The sequence below is a fragment of the Diabrotica virgifera genome, chromosome 3, assembly GCF_917563875.1.
Source record: "Diabrotica virgifera virgifera chromosome 3, PGI_DIABVI_V3a".
Taxonomy (NCBI): domain Eukaryota; kingdom Metazoa; phylum Arthropoda; class Insecta; order Coleoptera; family Chrysomelidae; genus Diabrotica; species Diabrotica virgifera.
The window spans coordinates 100,917,879-100,935,512 of record NC_065445.1 but is presented as its reverse complement, the minus strand read 5'-3'; the positions used below and the strand labels follow the sequence as shown (position 1 = coordinate 100,935,512).

Sequence of the window (17,634 nt, the reverse complement as noted above, 5' to 3'; positions counted from 1 at the left end):
CTCCACCTACTTGGGTATTTGGCCAGCTCATCGTCGTGGAATAAGGGAAAATATTTATATTCTAATGACATTGCTCGTATGTCATTGTAATAATATATACCAGTTTGTTGAGATTGGAGTTTGATACAGTTTTTGAAGGAAAGGAAAGAAGGTTTACTGTGAAAAATAAAAGGAAAACACCATAAGTGTTGTTTAGTGGCATTTTCTAAAAGTACAAGTTTTCTATGGATTTAAAATAGTTCAAACGATCAAACGTATTTTCTACTGACATTTATAATGCCTAATTTAAAATTATATACAATTTTGTTTACTTTGTTGGTGCAGAATGCATATAATCATATGACGTCACGACGCGTTGTGGGCTAGCTGTAATAATTTGAATTTAGAATCGTCTTTAGAGGCCAAACGGAACACAAAAACAACTTTTTTGTCTTTGATAATGTTTTAAATTATGTTCCGTTGTGATTTATATCATTTTTTTCGAATTTAAAATTTTATGCAAGTTCCCTACTTTTCCTGAACAATTCTATTTCCGTATAGAACATTCTATACCAAATGCATAAAACATAGTTCAGTGGTGATGAATTGAAACATAAAAGTTTGCATATAACTAACGTTTTTAACATTAATAAACATACAGTTGTGTGGCTGCACTTCAAAATGAATTAATTAACAAATGTGTAAACTACAAGGTTCATTCTAGTACACGTAGGATCTATCGAAAAGAAGACCATAATTGACATTTTCCATATGAGTCTAATTTTTTTGTGCTGGAGTCACTTGAGGATATCTTATATCAATAATCATGAAACCTTGTGCTTATTTTTTTTATTTAGCAATATCTAAAAAAAAAGGATGTGTGTGTACTTTGTACGCATGTAAGAAGTTATACTTATTATATGATATATTATATGATTTTAACGAAATAAATATACTTTCGAACAGTTTATTTATATTTTATGTAAAGATTAAACTAATTTTTACTTAGTACTTTCCAAAAATTTTTATTAAAACAATACCAAAAATAAAAAAAAAAAAAAAAAAATAGAAAACACCCAGATTCGAACCGAGGACCTCTTGATCTCCAGTTGAACGCTCTACCACTGAGCTATACTCATTTTGTTTGTGCGGGTGCGGACTACAAGATTTCTCAGACAGTGTCAAATATACCAAGTGAAGTATATTTATTTAGCGTATGGCTGTATAACAGTTTTTGTATATAAATAGAGATAACAATGCATTATAAATAATAATTAATTTTTATAAACGAAAATTTAGTTGAAATTTGTTTTCTGTGTGTGTTTCTTGTATTGCGACCAGATCAACATCGTTATCCTTTAATAGTCTGTGTAGAATTTGACATTTTGCTCTACATGTACCCTCTATTATTTAATTGGCAAACTCTTACATTGGGTCCAATTTCTTTGTAATTTGTTCCTTGGAAAGTCCATTCATTGACTGTGTCATCTTTAATTATTCTAAAAAAACTGCGATATACTTCTGCCAGGAGATCTTTGGAAAGATTGTCTGGCGCTTCTTGTGCTAGTTCTTTAGTTTACCCGGGTTGCACGTGCAGTATTACCTGCGGAAGCGAACTAGCGTTACACCCTATATATAAAAATATATATTATAATTATACCCTTAGTGAAGTATAAAAATACTTTAAATATTACTTATTATCTTATTCCCGAGGTAGACAAACCCAAAGATACAAAAATTATAAATAAATAAATTTACTAAAAACACTAATATATTATTTCCACACCTTTTTTGGACTAATACATACATAACTTAAAAAATTTAGCAACGAACTCCATACTGTCTGTGTGCGCATGCGCGTAGAATAATAAAAATTCACTCCCAATCGCGCCTACAGAAGTAAACTTCAAAAACGAAAAATGTTTGCTTTTTGTGCCCATAATTTTGCTTATAACTCGAGAGATACTGCTCCTGCAAAAAAAAAAGAAAAAATTATATAGAACTTCGTTTTTAAATTTTACATGATATTTGACTAGCTAGAAATTGAAAACTTAAGGCAGAAACGCGTTAGAGAGTCGCGGACGCGACTCGACTCGTTGCGGACTAGACTAGCTCAGATTCTTTACGTTGTTTTTAATCTTCATGAACGCATTTGGAAGTCGCGGACGCGACGAGGACTTGATTCAATCTTTAATGAGAATCTCAAGTCATTTGCTGTCTTGTATGCAAATTTGTTTTTTTCTTTTGTTTATTTTCTACGACCCGTAAGAATCGAATCGAAGACCCCTAGAATTTTTTTCGACCTCTAAACACCCCTTAGTCTTCATCTTTCAACTAGAATAGTTATTTTCCTAACTAGTGCGGAAAGTGATACTTTCACGCACGAGACTGCCGTTGACCCGAACGATGCGATAGCGGAGTTCGGGCAAGCAGTCGAGTGCGGGAAAGACACTTTCTGCATGAGTTAGGAACAATATTTTTTCTAGGGCCGTACGCTTGGAAAAAATCCACAAAAAATAGAGTTATATCAATTTCTATTTAGAAGTGAAAATACAGAAATTAATTCTTTGAGAAGGTTGTCAAAACCAAACTTTCAATATAATGGGTTACCACGACGACGATATTGGTTTCCACGACGACGATTAAAAACCATTGTTATTTTTTACTGATCTGACTTTTAAATATTATGTCAAAATAATTTTATTTCATCGAATTATCGCGCTAATTTCATTAAAACATGACGAAATAAATTAGTAAATAATATCTAAATATTAGTTTATTGCATGTATTATAATATATTATAATGCCATATTACAAGGTATTTTACTTACAAGGTACATTTTCCCGATCTTACTATATGGTGTGGAGGCCTTGACGCTGACAGAGATGCCCATAAAAAATTAGAAACATTCGAAATGTGGGTGTATCGACGCATTCTTTGTATATCCTGGGCTGAAAATGTCACCAACATAGACTTAATCCACAGAGTCGGAAAAGAAAAAGAAATCGTGAATATTTAGGCCATATATTGAGATACGATAAGTACTGTCTACTGCAATTGATAATCCAGGGGAAAATAGACAGTAAGCGAGGGCTAGGCAGGAGAAGACACTCGTAGCTCCAAAATCTGCGGAAAGGGTTCGGGATCACGTCGGTCGAACTATTCAGAAGTGCTGTAAGCAAGATTAGAATTGCCATTGTAAAAGCTAATGTTCGCAACGGACAGAGCACTTAAAGAAGAAGAAGTGATTCTATCAACAAATAGACTCATATGGAAAATGTTTACATAGTTCAAAACAGATCTAAACTATTCTTTATGAGTTATTATATGAAACATTTTACTGCAAATCCAGATTGTCTATTTTAATTTTAACTTAACCAATTATGTTTAACTAACCGAGTCAATGTGTTATATTATTTATATGTTACAATTAAATGTTTTTATAGATAAAATGGATAATGATTTAGGTTTAGGCGATGATGTTGATGCAATAGCCTTAGAAGTGTTCAACGAACTCAATAGACTTTCCGAAGCAGAGAAAAAACAAGACAGTAAAACTGAACAAGCTGATTGGAACAAAGGTAAGTTCATATCTTTTTTTATTAATTTATTTTATTTTTTTGTTAAGTGTTAAGTGTTTGATAAATAGTAAATAACAATTCTGCCAATTTAAATACGATATGCGGCAAAATAAACAGTACTGAAATGCGTATGCCTCAAATTTGTATGTGCCATGCGCCGAAACGTACTAAATGTTTTCGGAAAGTCGTTTTAACTTTTTTTGTTTGGCTAAGTGCTAAAATCTGGTCTTTGACCAATGAGTAACTTTTTATCTATTCTATCTTACTAACTACTTAATATCTATGAGCCAACCTTTGATGTCTTCTGAGTTGTCTTTATTATTACTTTTTGCTTGCGCACTATCACACAAAGCGCTGCTTTTCACTTTATCACGCACTACACCAACACGTTGCTTGAACACTAGTCGCGCAATGCTCCGCTATTAGCTTTGTCGCACACTACACCAACTCGTGAGGTTTGGTCTTCTTCAGTCTGCTTTTCTGGTTTGAGTTATCCAGGAGCTGGATGGCCTCAATATTTTCGTGGAGAAGTCTTTTTTCATGACTCTGCGTGTTTTCGGATTTTTTTGTTGACAGGCTCCATTCGTAGATCCTTGTGGAGATCATCATTACGGATGTACCAGGGTGCGTTAACTATGCCCCTTAATACTTTGTTTTGAAAAGTTTATATTATTTTCAAGTTTGTCTTTTTTGTACATCCCCATAGTTCGATACCATACATCCATACTGGTTTTATAATTTGTAGATTAGCATCTTGTTATACGTTGACAACTCTGAGTATCTTCCCAGTAGCCAGTACAATTTTTTATATCTGATATTTAATTCTTCTTTCTTTTTCTTTACATGTGCTTTCCAGCGAAGCTTCGTGTCTAGGGTTAAGCCCAGGTATTTGGCTGTGTTGTCATAACTTATGGTTATAACTTTATAACTTATATGAATGTGGTGTTAATGTTAGATGCTTCAGGATGGTTCTCAGTTTTACAGAAGAAATTTTTATCGTGGAGCACTATTTTCGATCATACGGAAAATGCCGCGAAAACGGTCCAGGCTTAAAATTAATAATGGTTAAGTCACAGCCAGGGAGTCTCTTCGAATACTCCTCGATCATTTTGGGAGATCGCCACTCACCATACCTAACGCCACCCACCATACCTAACGCCACCTGATGCGTACATATGGGGAATCCTGAAGGGGACAGACCGATCCACCGTCTGACATTCCGGAATTGGAGACTAGCATTAAAGATGTTTTTCGTGCCAGAGGACATCTTTAACATCTGTTTTATTGGGCCAAAAGTAAAAAAAAAATCGACGTTTCGGGAATATTATTACATTTTCTAAAAGAGAATTAAATTCCCTATTCAGTGTTGGCAACCCTAGAGCAATATCTCCTATATCCGAATTTCCAGTTCAGTTCAAAGTTGAACTTCGTACGTGTTATGTATGTTTCTCATGTACACATATACTTGGCAACGTTGCACTTGGTAAACGGAACCACAAGTGACAGCTGTGACATGACAACCAGACATTGACAACATACATAGGTTATGGACCCCATGTGGACAGAAATAATAATGTTACTTTGTACATATACATATAAAGCTAAATAAAACCTATCGTAAGTAACTTCATCTTATATTGTTATGTCCCACAGTCCTAAAGAGGCGTACGGAACATACGCGCAGTTTTAATAAAAGACGATAATATCAAAATATTTATATATGTGTTATATTTAAGTAGATTTTAAGTTGAAGTTAAATAATAAGAAACTATATTTTGAAAAAATTTAATTTTCAGATATTCTCCTTTTCATGAACATTTTTCAGTGCGTCACAAATTATAGAAAAAAAGGTAAGTCCGTGATAATACACATTTATGACATTTATTCTAACGTGACATTTTAGTTAAATCTGACAGTTGTCAAATTTTATTTTCAATTTGGAATAAAACCAAATCAATTGTGTCTATTGCATTTATAAAATGGTATTTTCTTTCATTTGTATAGTCTTATAAATTGTACAGATTATATTGATAATATTATTATTTTATTTAATAAATAATTCTTTTTTGATTATGGCGCCATCTATCGACAACTAGAATCATCACCGAACTAGAATAATTACCGAAGTATTCCCAGACGTGCCTTTTTTTCTGTCACATACAATTTAATGCGTTAGAGAGAAATCGAAAAACTGTGACGCACTGAAAGATGATCATGAGAAAAAGAATAGCCAAATAGTTATGTATTCAATCGAATTCCAAGATGGTACTACAATCATCTTTTAGCTTATATTTTTTTGGTTTTGCTTTGCGAGCTTTGGTTTTGCTTTGCGAGCTTTGGTTTTGCAAGAATTTTTTGTACAAGCGTTCTGCGCTACGAGTGTCAATATGAATCGTTAACAACGCCAGAGACTCGTTAGTCTCTGGCACTTGGTCATAAGACCTTTGTACCAAACCCCGTTCTTCTCCTTAAGGTACTAGTACACGTTAGAAGACCAAAAATAAGCATTTTTTCAAGATTTTTTTCTCAAAACATTTATTAGAAATAACATATTGTCCTTTTCATGAGCATTTTTCAGTGCGTAACAAATGATAGGAAAAAGGGTAAGTCCGTGATAATACACATTTATGACATTTATTTTAACATGACATTTTAGTTAAATCTGACAGTTGTCACATTTTATTTTCAATTTGGAATAAAAACAAATCAAATGTGTTTCTTGCATTTATAAAATGGTATTTTCTTTGATTTGTATAGTCTTATAAATTATACAGATTATATTTGTAATATTATTATCTAATTAAAAAAAATATTTTTTTATTATTGCGCCATCTATCGACAACTAGAATAACTAGAATAAATGTTGTAAATGTCTGTAACCACGGACGTGCCTTTTTTTCTGTCACATACAATTTAATGCGTTAGAAAGAAATCGAAAAACTGTGACGCACTGAAAGATGATCATGAGAAAAAGAATAAAACTTTTTACATATTAATATCTAACTCTTAGAGAATACAAAAGTATATCTTTTTTCATTTATGCACATACACTAATATTGTAGAGGGCGCCAAAGTCGAGGCCTCGAAAAAAAGTAGTTCCGATCAGTAGTTCGACAGTTAATCTCAGGATTGGGATCGCTGAAACAAAAGAATCGTACGGTATTTGAAAAAGGAAGGTTTCTTACGTGACAATTTACCACCGTTAGTGAAGAATTCCGCAAAACAAAGATTTTACGGAAACTCAAAAAATTTTTGTGAAAAAATCACCCGTTTTTTTTTTCAGTTTTTCATAGTTAAAAAATATTTATTTTTTGGTCAAATTGTGGTAAATTGTCACGTAAGGAACCTTCCTTTTTCAAATCTAGTACGATTTTTTTGTTTCAGATATCCCAATCCTGAGATTAACTGTCCGCCATCAATTTTCGAGGCCTCGACTTTTGCGCCCTCTACAATATTAGTGTACGTGCATAAGTGAAAAAAGATATATTTTTTGTATTCTCTAAGGGTTAGATATTAATATGTAAAAAGTTTTATGTTCATTTTTAATAAATGTTCTGAGAAAAAAATTCTTGAAAAAAATGTTATTTTTGGTCTTCTAAAGTGTACTAGTACCTTAAACTTTAATAAGTCCTGTGGCCTCAACGAAGGCCAACAGTTTTCTTATTGGTAGTTTTAGGATCTCTTCTGGTTCAAATCTCATTTGACCAGTGAAGTCCTGCCTTACATCACCTAGCACACTGCAATGGCATAGTATGTGTATGGCAGTTTCTTCTTCCATTTCGCACTTTCTGCACTATGGTTCATTCACCTTACCTAGTTTGTATAGGTGGTTTCTTAAACGGATGTCGCGGCATTCAGGTAGTTGTTATGACTGTAGATCTTTAGTTATTTCAGTATCGTAGGGTAAAATCGTAGATAAAAGGGTCAGGTACAGTATTGTTGAAAAATAAAGTAAAAATTAGTTTTAACTTTCATATGATTAATAATCGAATTTAACGTTGGAATAAAAAATTGGCGGATTGCATCCGCCATTTTGTTTTTTCAAATTTCGATTTCGGATTCGTAATCAGCAACCTTAAAAACCCCACGATATCAAATTTAGACGGTATTAAATATATTTAAAATACATAAATCCGCCATTTTGTTTTTTTTTTGCAGTTTAGATTTCGGATTCGTAATTAGCGACCTCAAAAACTCCTGAATGCCTAATTTCATGCAAATCAAAAAACGCTTTCATATTTTGGCCATCTTTTCGGGTTTGGACCACTGTGCGTCGTTGTGAATAATGTTTCGAAGGCTAATCATCTATTATAAATATATAACATAAACGTTTCAGTACTCATTTCAGTACTGTTTATTTTGCGGCATACCGTATATAGATGATTCTAAAATGCAACTTGTAATATCAAATTTTTTTGTAGCCAAGAGACCTATAGGAATGAACGATGAAGACAATGTAGATTCAACACTTGGTTTGGGGGAATTAGCTCAGTTAACTGTTAACAATGATGCTGAATCAACATATGATATTGCTAGTAGTAAGGTGAGTTGTTTACTTAGTAATATGTTTTTGATAAACATTTAGAATCTATAAAAGAATCTTTATTACTAATACTTTGCAAGGTTATTAGCGGAGTAACCTTCTTTTATGGTCCAACGGGATTATTTACACTCACCCACTAACAAAAAAGACTATAATTTTTCTGTCCCCACTCTTTTCTGTCTTGAGCAATCTCCATCCAGTTCTCCATGCCCATAGCTTTGGACGGAGTCGACGACGTCCACGTGGTCTCCTTCCAGTTGGGACTTCTTCTGAGTTGTCCTGCCCATTGGAGTTTTTTAGACTTCCTTTCTTTTGTTATGTTGGCGCCTGGGTATAGTTCTTCGAGCTCTTTGTAGTTTTTATCATATATTGTTCTACTGATCTTCCTTAGGAATTTTCTTTCCCAAACATGTATTCTCTCTTCGTTGTCTTTGTTATCGTCCACATATCGTCTTTGCCATACATCACTAGGGTTCCTAAGATTATCTTATATAGTTGTATCTTGTACATCTTGTTAGTTGTTTCGATTTTATAAGGTTTTGAAGGGCATAAAGATATTGAAGCGTTTTAAATATCTGCTCAGATGGGGTCAGGGATAACATTAACTACATGGATACTGGGGGTCGAAATGGGGCTAAAGAAGAAGAAACAGACACTTAAAAGTTCTTTTGCGAACGGCGGCTCAGTTGTTGTTCGGTGGCAGGTCGTGGAATCGTTTTACAGGAATGGGGGGGGGGGGTTTAAGAAGAAACTAACTACCATTACCAAGTAAACAAAGGATACTTACACTGACTAGAGGACCTTTCTACTATTTGAAAAGGACGCCGTTTAAAAAGCCCTCTAATTCACTACTGGGTACTTACTGGACATATCTCTATACTTACGGGTACCAAATGGGGTGATATTCATATGAGATTCCTCTTTTGGGTCTAATTGGGCAACTTTCAACTTCATTCTTGGCTTTTATGCCACTTTCTCTTTTCTTTTCACTAAAACTCAATTACAGTTGTATTAGAAGTCTAGTTAATAATTTTCCAAAGAATTACAGAAATAAAAATACGTACATTGTTAAAATGTTTATTAAAACCTCAAAACTTGATTTTTATTATTTAGAAAAAACATATTCTCGAACAGGAAATATAGACTTTAAGACTTTATCATGAGAATGACAGTGGAAAAATTATAACCTTTATACAGGGTAGCGAGAAAGTATGGCAACACGGTAATTTCTCGGAAACCGCTCGAACGATTTTTATAAATTTTGGTGGGTAGAGGTGTCCTAATGCGGCCGATATTATAGTGGTAATTACATTGTTGTCAAATCTTCCGTTTTTCTGGAAATCTAATGAACTTTCTTATTTTAAATGGAACACCCTGTATATTTTTTGCGTTTTGAAGTCCTTAAGAAATACTGATTATTTTTAATGTTATGTTCCCTATACCTAAATGCCATAATTTCGGAGTTAGGTATTGCTATATTTATTAAAAAAAATTTTAACAATCTATAAAAATCAATTTTTTCGGCCCAGGTAGACATTATTTTAGGTTCTTTGGATCATTGGGAACAAAAAAGGTCTTTTGTAATTTTCCTCAAAAGTTTATCGTTAACGAGTTATAAACAATTTAAAACTGAAAAAAAAATCGAAAAATGACGATTTTCAAGGTTCAAAAACACAAGTAAAAAAATCATTTTTAAAAGTACGAAGTACCTAAATTCAAGCTCAAACCTTGTTCTATCAGATCTCTATAACAATTTTTGGTATATTTTATTCTAAAACATTGTTTTTTTTATTGTTAATAAATCTCATATGCGAGTACGGGCTATCGGGCTACATTAACAACTAAAAAATGATGTTTTAGAATGAAATAAGACCAAATCGCTTATCGGCATCTGATAAAATAAGGTTTGAACTTGAATTTAGGCACTTCATAGTTTCAAAAATAATATTTTTTACTTATGTTTTTGAACTTAGAAAATCGTCATTTTTCGATTTTTTTCGCTTTAATATGTTTATAACTCGGAAACGATTAACTTGTGAGGAAAATTACAAAAGACCTTTTTTGTTCCCAATGACCCAAAGAACCTAAAATAAAATCTACCCGGTCAAAAAAAAAAAAATTTATAATTTGTTTAATTTTTTTTTTAATAAATGTAGCAATAACTCCGAAATTATAGCATTTAGGTATAGGGAACATAACATGAAAAATAATCAGTATTTCTTAAGGACTTCAAAACGCAAAAAATATACAGGGTGTTCCATTTAAAATAAGAAAGTTCATTAGATTTCCAGAAAAACGGAAGATTTAACAACAATGTAATTACCACTATAATATCCGCCGTATTAGAATACCCTTACCCACCAACATTTATATCAATCGTTCAAGCGGTTTCCAAAAAATTACCGTGTTTCCATACTTTCTCGCTACCCTGTATGATTTTTACAATACAAAAAATATTCAAACTTTATTGTATTTCAAAACAAAATGACCTACATATTACAACATCATGTCACTGCATATTATTTAATTTACATATTATTATTTATTTATTTATTAAGCGCAACAGGCCTTGTAGGCCTAGGGCTAAAATGTTTACATTTCTGATTACATAAATAATATAGTAAATAACTTAATATAACTTACATAACTTATAAATTTTATTTAAATACACTTCAGTCTTTTTATACACTCCTTCACAACCTCTCTCCATCTCCTTCTGTCCAATGCTAGTTCTTTCCATCTCTCAATGTTACTTTTCTTCAAGTCTTCATATACACTGTCCTTCCATCTTTTCCTTGGCCTGCCTTTCCTCCTCTTTTGTATTGGTCTTCGTGAAAGTACCATTTTTGGCATTCGTTTACTTCCCATTCTCTCTATGTGCCCCAAGTATCGTATTCTCTGTGCTTTGATCGTCGTCGTAATCGTTGGCTCTTGATATAGTTCTTCCAATTCTTTATTGGTTCTTCTTCTCCACTGACCTTCTATTTTCACACCTCCATGTATTGCTCTTTGCATTTTTCTCTCCCATCTTTTTAACAGGTCTGTTTCTGACTTTTTGAGCACCCATGTTTCGCTTGCGTATGTTACTGTAGGTCTGATAACAGTCTTATAAATTCTTATTTTTGTTTTTCTTGATACGTATTTGGATTTCAATAATGTGCGTAATGCTCCATATTTTTTATTTCCTTTAGCTATTCTTGCCTTTATCTCCCCTTCTTCATGACCATTTTCATCTATTTTGGCTCCCAGGTAAATAATTTCTTTGGCTCTTTTAAACGAGTATGTTTTTACTCCCCCATTATCATATACTTTGTCTTTTCTTCATTTATTTTAAGTCCGAATTTTTTGGCTTCTGTTATTATGTTTTTCATTAACTTTTGTAGTTCTTTTTTGCCTGTTGCTAATAGCGTCAGATCATCTGCAAATGCTATGCATTGGTGGCCGTTTTTAAATATCGTTTCTTGCATGTTTATTCTGCTTTTCCTGATTATTCCTTCCAATGTTAGATTGAATGCCATTGTTGATAGTGGGTCTCCTTGTCGTAATCCTTCCTTGGTTTCAAACTTTTTGGATGTATACCCTTTCCAAGCTATTTCGTTTGTTGTGTTTTCCATCGTCATCTTTATCATCCTGACAATTTTACTTGGTATCCCCAATTCTTTCATCAGTTCGTACATCTGCTGTCTATTTACTGTGTCGTAAGCCTGCTTAAAGTCTATGAACAAAGCATATAGTACTGTTTTATGTTCGTAACATGTAGTCTGTATTTCTTTTAAGGCAAATATTTGGTCAGTCGTTGATCTGTTGTTTCTAAAACCTGCCTGGTATTCCCCCAGTATTTTTTCCGAATAATGACTTAGCCTTTTACTTATACTTTGTGCCAAGATTTTGTAAACTATTTCTAATAGTGCGATGCCTCTGTAGTTTTCGCATAGCATTCTATCACCTTTTTTATGTATAGGGCATATTCTTGCTATGGTCCACTCTTCTGGCATTTTTTCTACTTCCCATATTCTTTTTATCAGATCATATATCTCTTTCTGTAGTCTTTTCCCTCCTGATTTTATCATTTCGGCCGATATTTCTGTTATTCCTGGGCTTTTGTTATTTTTCAAGCTCTTTATTTCGTTCTTTATTTCTTGTTCTGTGGGTATTTCTATTGCTATCTGATCATCTTCAATTTCATGGTTTGTTTCCTTTTGTACTTCGCTCTTATTTAGCAGTTCTGTGAAATAGTTTTGCCAGTTTTCCATTATTTTTTCAGGCTCATTTAGCAACATCCCTTTATCATCTCTCATATATGGGTTGTTTTTTTGATATCCCCTTTCCATTTTTTTTGCTTCCTGGTAGAATGATCTCATTTCTTTTTTTTGAAATTTTTCTTCTATTTCTTTCAGTTTGATCTCGTTGTATTTTCTCTTTTTGCTTCTACATTTTCTTTTCATGATTTTTCTCAATTCTCTGTATTCTTCTCTAGTGCTTTCTTCGTAATTTGTGAGATTTTTGAGTCTTACTTTTCTTATTGCTTCTGCTATTTCTTGACATTCTTCGTCATACCAATCTTTTGTTTTGTGTTTTCTTTTGGTTTTCGCTAGGATTGCTTTACTTGTGTCCAAGATTGCTTCTTTGATATTTTGCCATTGTTTGTCTGGGCTTGACGTTTCTTGTTCCCTGATTAGTCTGTTGGTTATTCCCTGTTCATACTTCTTCTGTGTGTTGTTATCTTTTAGTAGTCCTATGTTAAATTGTTTTCCAATTTTTTCTGTTGTTTTATTGTTTCGCTTTATGTTATGCTCGATTTTATATTCTGCTCTCACCAGGTAGTGGTCAGAGTTACAGTCCGCTCCTCTCATGCTCTTTACATTTATTACATTGTTTGCATGCTTCTTCTCTATTAAAATATGGTCTATCTGATTTACTGTCTTCTTATCAGGGGAAATCCACGTTCCTTTATATATATCTTTTCGGCGTAATTGTGTGCTTCGTATCACCATTTGCCTTTCTGTTGCAAAGCCTATTATTCTTTGGCCATTATCGTTCGACACCTCATGCTTACTATATTTCCCTATTATGTGTTCGTATATATTCTCTCTTCCTACTTTGGCGTTGCAGTCTCCCATTATTATTTTGATGTCAAACCCTGGTAATTTATCATATTCTCTTTCCAATTGCTCGTAGAATTCATCTTTTTCTTCTTCTGTGGCATCTTCAATCGGTGCGTGTACATTTATTATACTTATGTTTCGTTTGTCCCCTTTTAATCTTATTGTGCATAGTCTATCTGATATTGGTTGGAATGCCATTACTCTTTCCTTCCATTTTCGCTGTATTATAAAACCTGTTCCTAACCTTCTGGTTTCTCCCCCGCTTTTAAAAAATACCACTTCTATTATTTCTGTTTCCAATTGTTTTGTCTCTTGTAAAGCTATTATTTCTACATTATATCTTTTAATTTCTCTAATTAATTCTTTGAGTTTTCCTGTTTCGTATGTGCCTCTTACATTCCATGTACCCAAGTTGACTTTAGTATTCTTTTTGTTATCTTTACTTATTGCCTTGTCCATTGCCTGCGTCGTTTCCTTCTTATTTATCCCTGTTGCAAACTGTATCTTGTCATTTTTCGGCTTTTCTTTTTTATTGCTGTCTTGATTTGTTTTATTTCCATAGTTCGTAATCCTATTCTTTGCATTTTTCGTCATCATTTGTTTCCTTTCATTGCTATTGCTTAGTTTTTTGCTTTGGTCTCTACCACCAACGTTTGGTTCATTCCATCCCAGCGCCATATTTCATGATCGGCATATATTTTCTTATACCCTACTTTCACTTTTCTCCCTTCCTTTCTTAGTTCTTGCGCTTTTTGTCTGACATGTTTCTGTACAATTCTGTCGTTCTTTGATAGGTCATCGTTGATATAAACTAGACCTTCTTCTCGATTTCTCAATTTGGTTTTGTTTCGCATGATTTTTCTTTTATCTTCTTCCTTTTCAAGCTCAACCAGACAAACTTTTTCTCCTAACTTCAGAGCCTTCTCTATTTGTACATCTACTTTTAATTCTGTCTGCATAAAATTTTTCATTGCATGTTTTAGGATATCTGGCCCATTTGTATCTATGTTCAGTCCCTGTATAATTATATTTTTCCGCCTTTTTTGATTTTCTAAACTTTCAAGCCGTTCTTCTATTTGATAAACTGCCTGTTTTAGTTTCGTGTTTTCTTCTCTTAATGTTACATTCTCCTGGCGTAGCTCTCTTATTTCATCTCTATATTCTTTCTGCTCTCTACGCATCTCGCTAAGTTCTCTTGATTGTTCCTCGATTTTTAGACTTACTCCTGCCATCATTTCCATAATTTTTTGTATATTCTCCTCCATTTTCTCCTTTCTGTAGGAGGGAGATCTGCTCATTTTTCGACTTTTGTTAAAAGCCCGTTCCAATTCTTCCTCTTTTCTCTTCTTGTCGTTTTCGTCTGTCGTGGTACCATCACTTTCTGTTCGAAATAATAGTTCTTCGTATTTTTTATCTTCTCTGCTCATTACAACTGGTTCGTTTTACTGCGATAAAGGTCTCGTTCGGACTATCTCCGCGGAAACTTAACCTTTCTCAGTGTAGCGTCTTACTTTTTTTTTTTTTTTTTTGATAAAATTATATTGAGCAGTATATACTATTTCGCTCCTCCCTACTTACAGGACTTCCCTGTCGACTTGGCAACACCGCGTTCCAATCAAACAAGAATCCACTTCGAATATCGTAATATCGATGACGTTTTATTTGTTTATGTGTTACGCTTACCTTTGATTTTTGCCAATTTGGAGCACAATTTCAATATTTAGTTTATTATTTTTCGTTCAGCGCGAAGATTACTCACTTAACTTCACACTTTAGCGTTTGCTGTAATTGATTTACTCTGCATTTCGCGAAAAACGGGTTTAATGCAGGAGCAAAATACAATTAATATTTACACACTCAGCGCAACGTTACCAACCTTCTCTTACATATTATTATAAGAGCTTTATTTTTAAACAAAATTGATTAGACATCTAGAATAACAAAACAGAACAAAAGATATTGAGATATTTAACATTTTACAATCATTCTGTTTACAAAAAACTTTACCATATTGAAAGCAGTCTCTATAAAAAAATATTAAAAAATTTTACCAACTGCAAATTTTAATATTATTTACTTGGAAGTAAGTTACTTTTTAAAACAAAAATGTACAGTACCTTTTTTAAAAAAACATTTCTTTGTCACATCACACTAAACGAAAACTTCCATGTGTCAATCAACAGGTGGGCGGGGCAGGCATTCAATTAATACCGACGACAAAGGGCTTCACTGGAATGGGAAACAGGACTAAGTTGAGACAAAACCAGACATCTCATCGGGAACTTCAAATAGAGGATAACATTGGACCGAACTTCAAAAAAGAGGAACAGAACGTCACCATAACGACCATTAGCTACAGTCGCAATTCGTGGACATTCATTTCATGGGCGTTTCACTTTAAAAATCCAAAATTATGGAGTGAAACTTTTCACGGGTATTCTTCAATAGTCACGGAACAAATTGTAAACCATTCAATTGACTTCACATAGCGATAATAGCCAATTCATGCCGGTAAAGGGGTGGCTTCTGTGAGTTCGACGTGAAACCGGTGTGCACGATTCAAATATCCATTTCGAACTAACTCCTCCACCAAATTTCTAATCGCGCGTAAAAACCGCATTCCATCATAAACGCCCGCAGACACAAGTAATACCCAAAGGGCATCGAGTGTTTGTTGTTGAAAATTTCTGTTTCATATTTACTTTAGCTTACAGAGTGGGGTAACAAAATACAATCCAACGTATTTAATTTAAAATTATTCGTTGTAGCGATGGAGTGTTTGGATAGTTGTGAAATAATTTGTAATATTTCTAACAGGGCGGGCTTTAAAATATTTTAATGAATGGTATTACCAACACAAAATACAAGGAATAATTGTTATAAGGCGGGTTTAAAACAAAACATTTTAGCAGAATTTTGCAATGCTACAACATCTGTTGCCGGATTATATCCTATTGTTTCTTTCTTGTGATCTGTTATTGTCTTCAGGTATTGTTGTCTCAAGATAATTAAATTCTCTAACGCGCTCAAAGTTAAAGTCATCGATGGAGATGTTCTGACTGATGCTGTCTCTGCTTTGGTTATTGCGGCTCATATACATATATTTCGTTTCATTTTCATTGATTCGGAGCCCTATCTACTTTGCTTCCCTCTCGAACCTGACGAAAGTCTCCTTCATCCGTAATCTGGTGTTTCCTATTAGATCGATATCGTCTGCAAGTGCCAACAGTAAGTTTGGTCCTTCTCGATGAAATACTGTAGTCGGTTTTTCGATTCTTGCACTTCTGATTATGAATTCCAAGAGCTAAGTTGAAGAATTGTGACGAAAGTGCATCTCTCTGTTTTAGTCCATTGTTTATTTCAAATGTCTCCGAGTATTTGCTGTCCAACTCTCACCTTACATCATAACCGTTCCACGTTCCATACACATCCATATCATAGAGACTAATTTTTTTGGAAAGCCATGTTCCTGCATCGCTGTCCACAGTGTAGCGCTGCATACTCTATCAAATGCTTATTTAAAATTATGGACATCTGATGAAGCTCACAATCAAACTCCCAGCATTTTTCCATTATCTGTTTTATTGTGAATATCTGGTCAATAGTAGAGCGGCCCGGTCTAAATCCGCATTGATAATCCCCAACGATTTCTTCTGTGTATGTTTTGGTTCTTTCTAGCCGGATGTTTGTAAATACTTTGTAGGTGGTATTTATGAGTGTTATTCCTCGGTACATTGCTTTTTGTTTCCTTTTTTATTGATTGATACAATAACCCCTTCTTTCCATTCATCTGGCATTGTTTCTTCTCGTCTTGAATTAGCTTGTATATAGAACTGTATAGCCTCTTCTCCTCCGTATTTTAAGCACTCTTCAGGTATACCATCGCTATCTGGTGCCGTATTATTTTTAAGTTTTTTAATTGCCTGGGTTACTTCTTAGTATGACGGGTATTGATCTTCTATTTAAGCTGTATGTACTTGTATGTTTGATGTATTTGTGTTAGATCGATTGATCTTAAAAATTTGAACCTGTAATAAACACCAAATTTTCTATCTACGCCAGTCAATGAGAGGAAAAACAGAATATTACCTCCGAATTCTATCATACTGCATGGATTTTAATGAAATTTTAGAAATAGCCTCTACTTATCTCCTAATTCAAAGTCTACCCTATGCCGATGTGCGCTTTTATCTTGGGGGTGGTTCCCACACCTTCTCGGGGGGCAGAAAATTTTTTGTTTAAAATAACAACGGAAATGGCTAGAGAACCTAATTCTAAGCAAAAATTGTTCTATAAGTTTTTTTGAAAACTTAATACATAGGTATACTTTTTGAGTTATTCGTGGTTGAAAACTTGCCATTTTCATTGAATAATGTCACCTTTTCGGACGGTTTTTGGCGAATACCTTAAAAATTATACATCTAA

The 17,634-nt window shown here is 33.6% G+C and overlaps 1 protein-coding gene across 2 annotated transcripts in view; it reads left to right on the top strand.

Moving 5' to 3' along the window:
- LOC114341240 (striatin-3) overlaps positions 1-17,634 on the top strand; it is a 124,244-nt gene that overhangs the window by 64,616 nt on the left and 41,994 nt on the right. The window contains exons 5-6 of one of the 2 annotated variants that reach the window (XM_028292040.2): positions 3,448-3,561; positions 7,983-8,104. In XM_028292040.2, the coding sequence (XP_028147841.1) occupies positions 3,448-3,561; positions 7,983-8,104 (236 nt within the window). Of the gene's footprint in view, positions 1-3,426; positions 3,562-7,982; positions 8,105-17,634 lie in introns of both variants that reach the window. The other variant, XM_028292039.2, reaches the window with a different exon arrangement.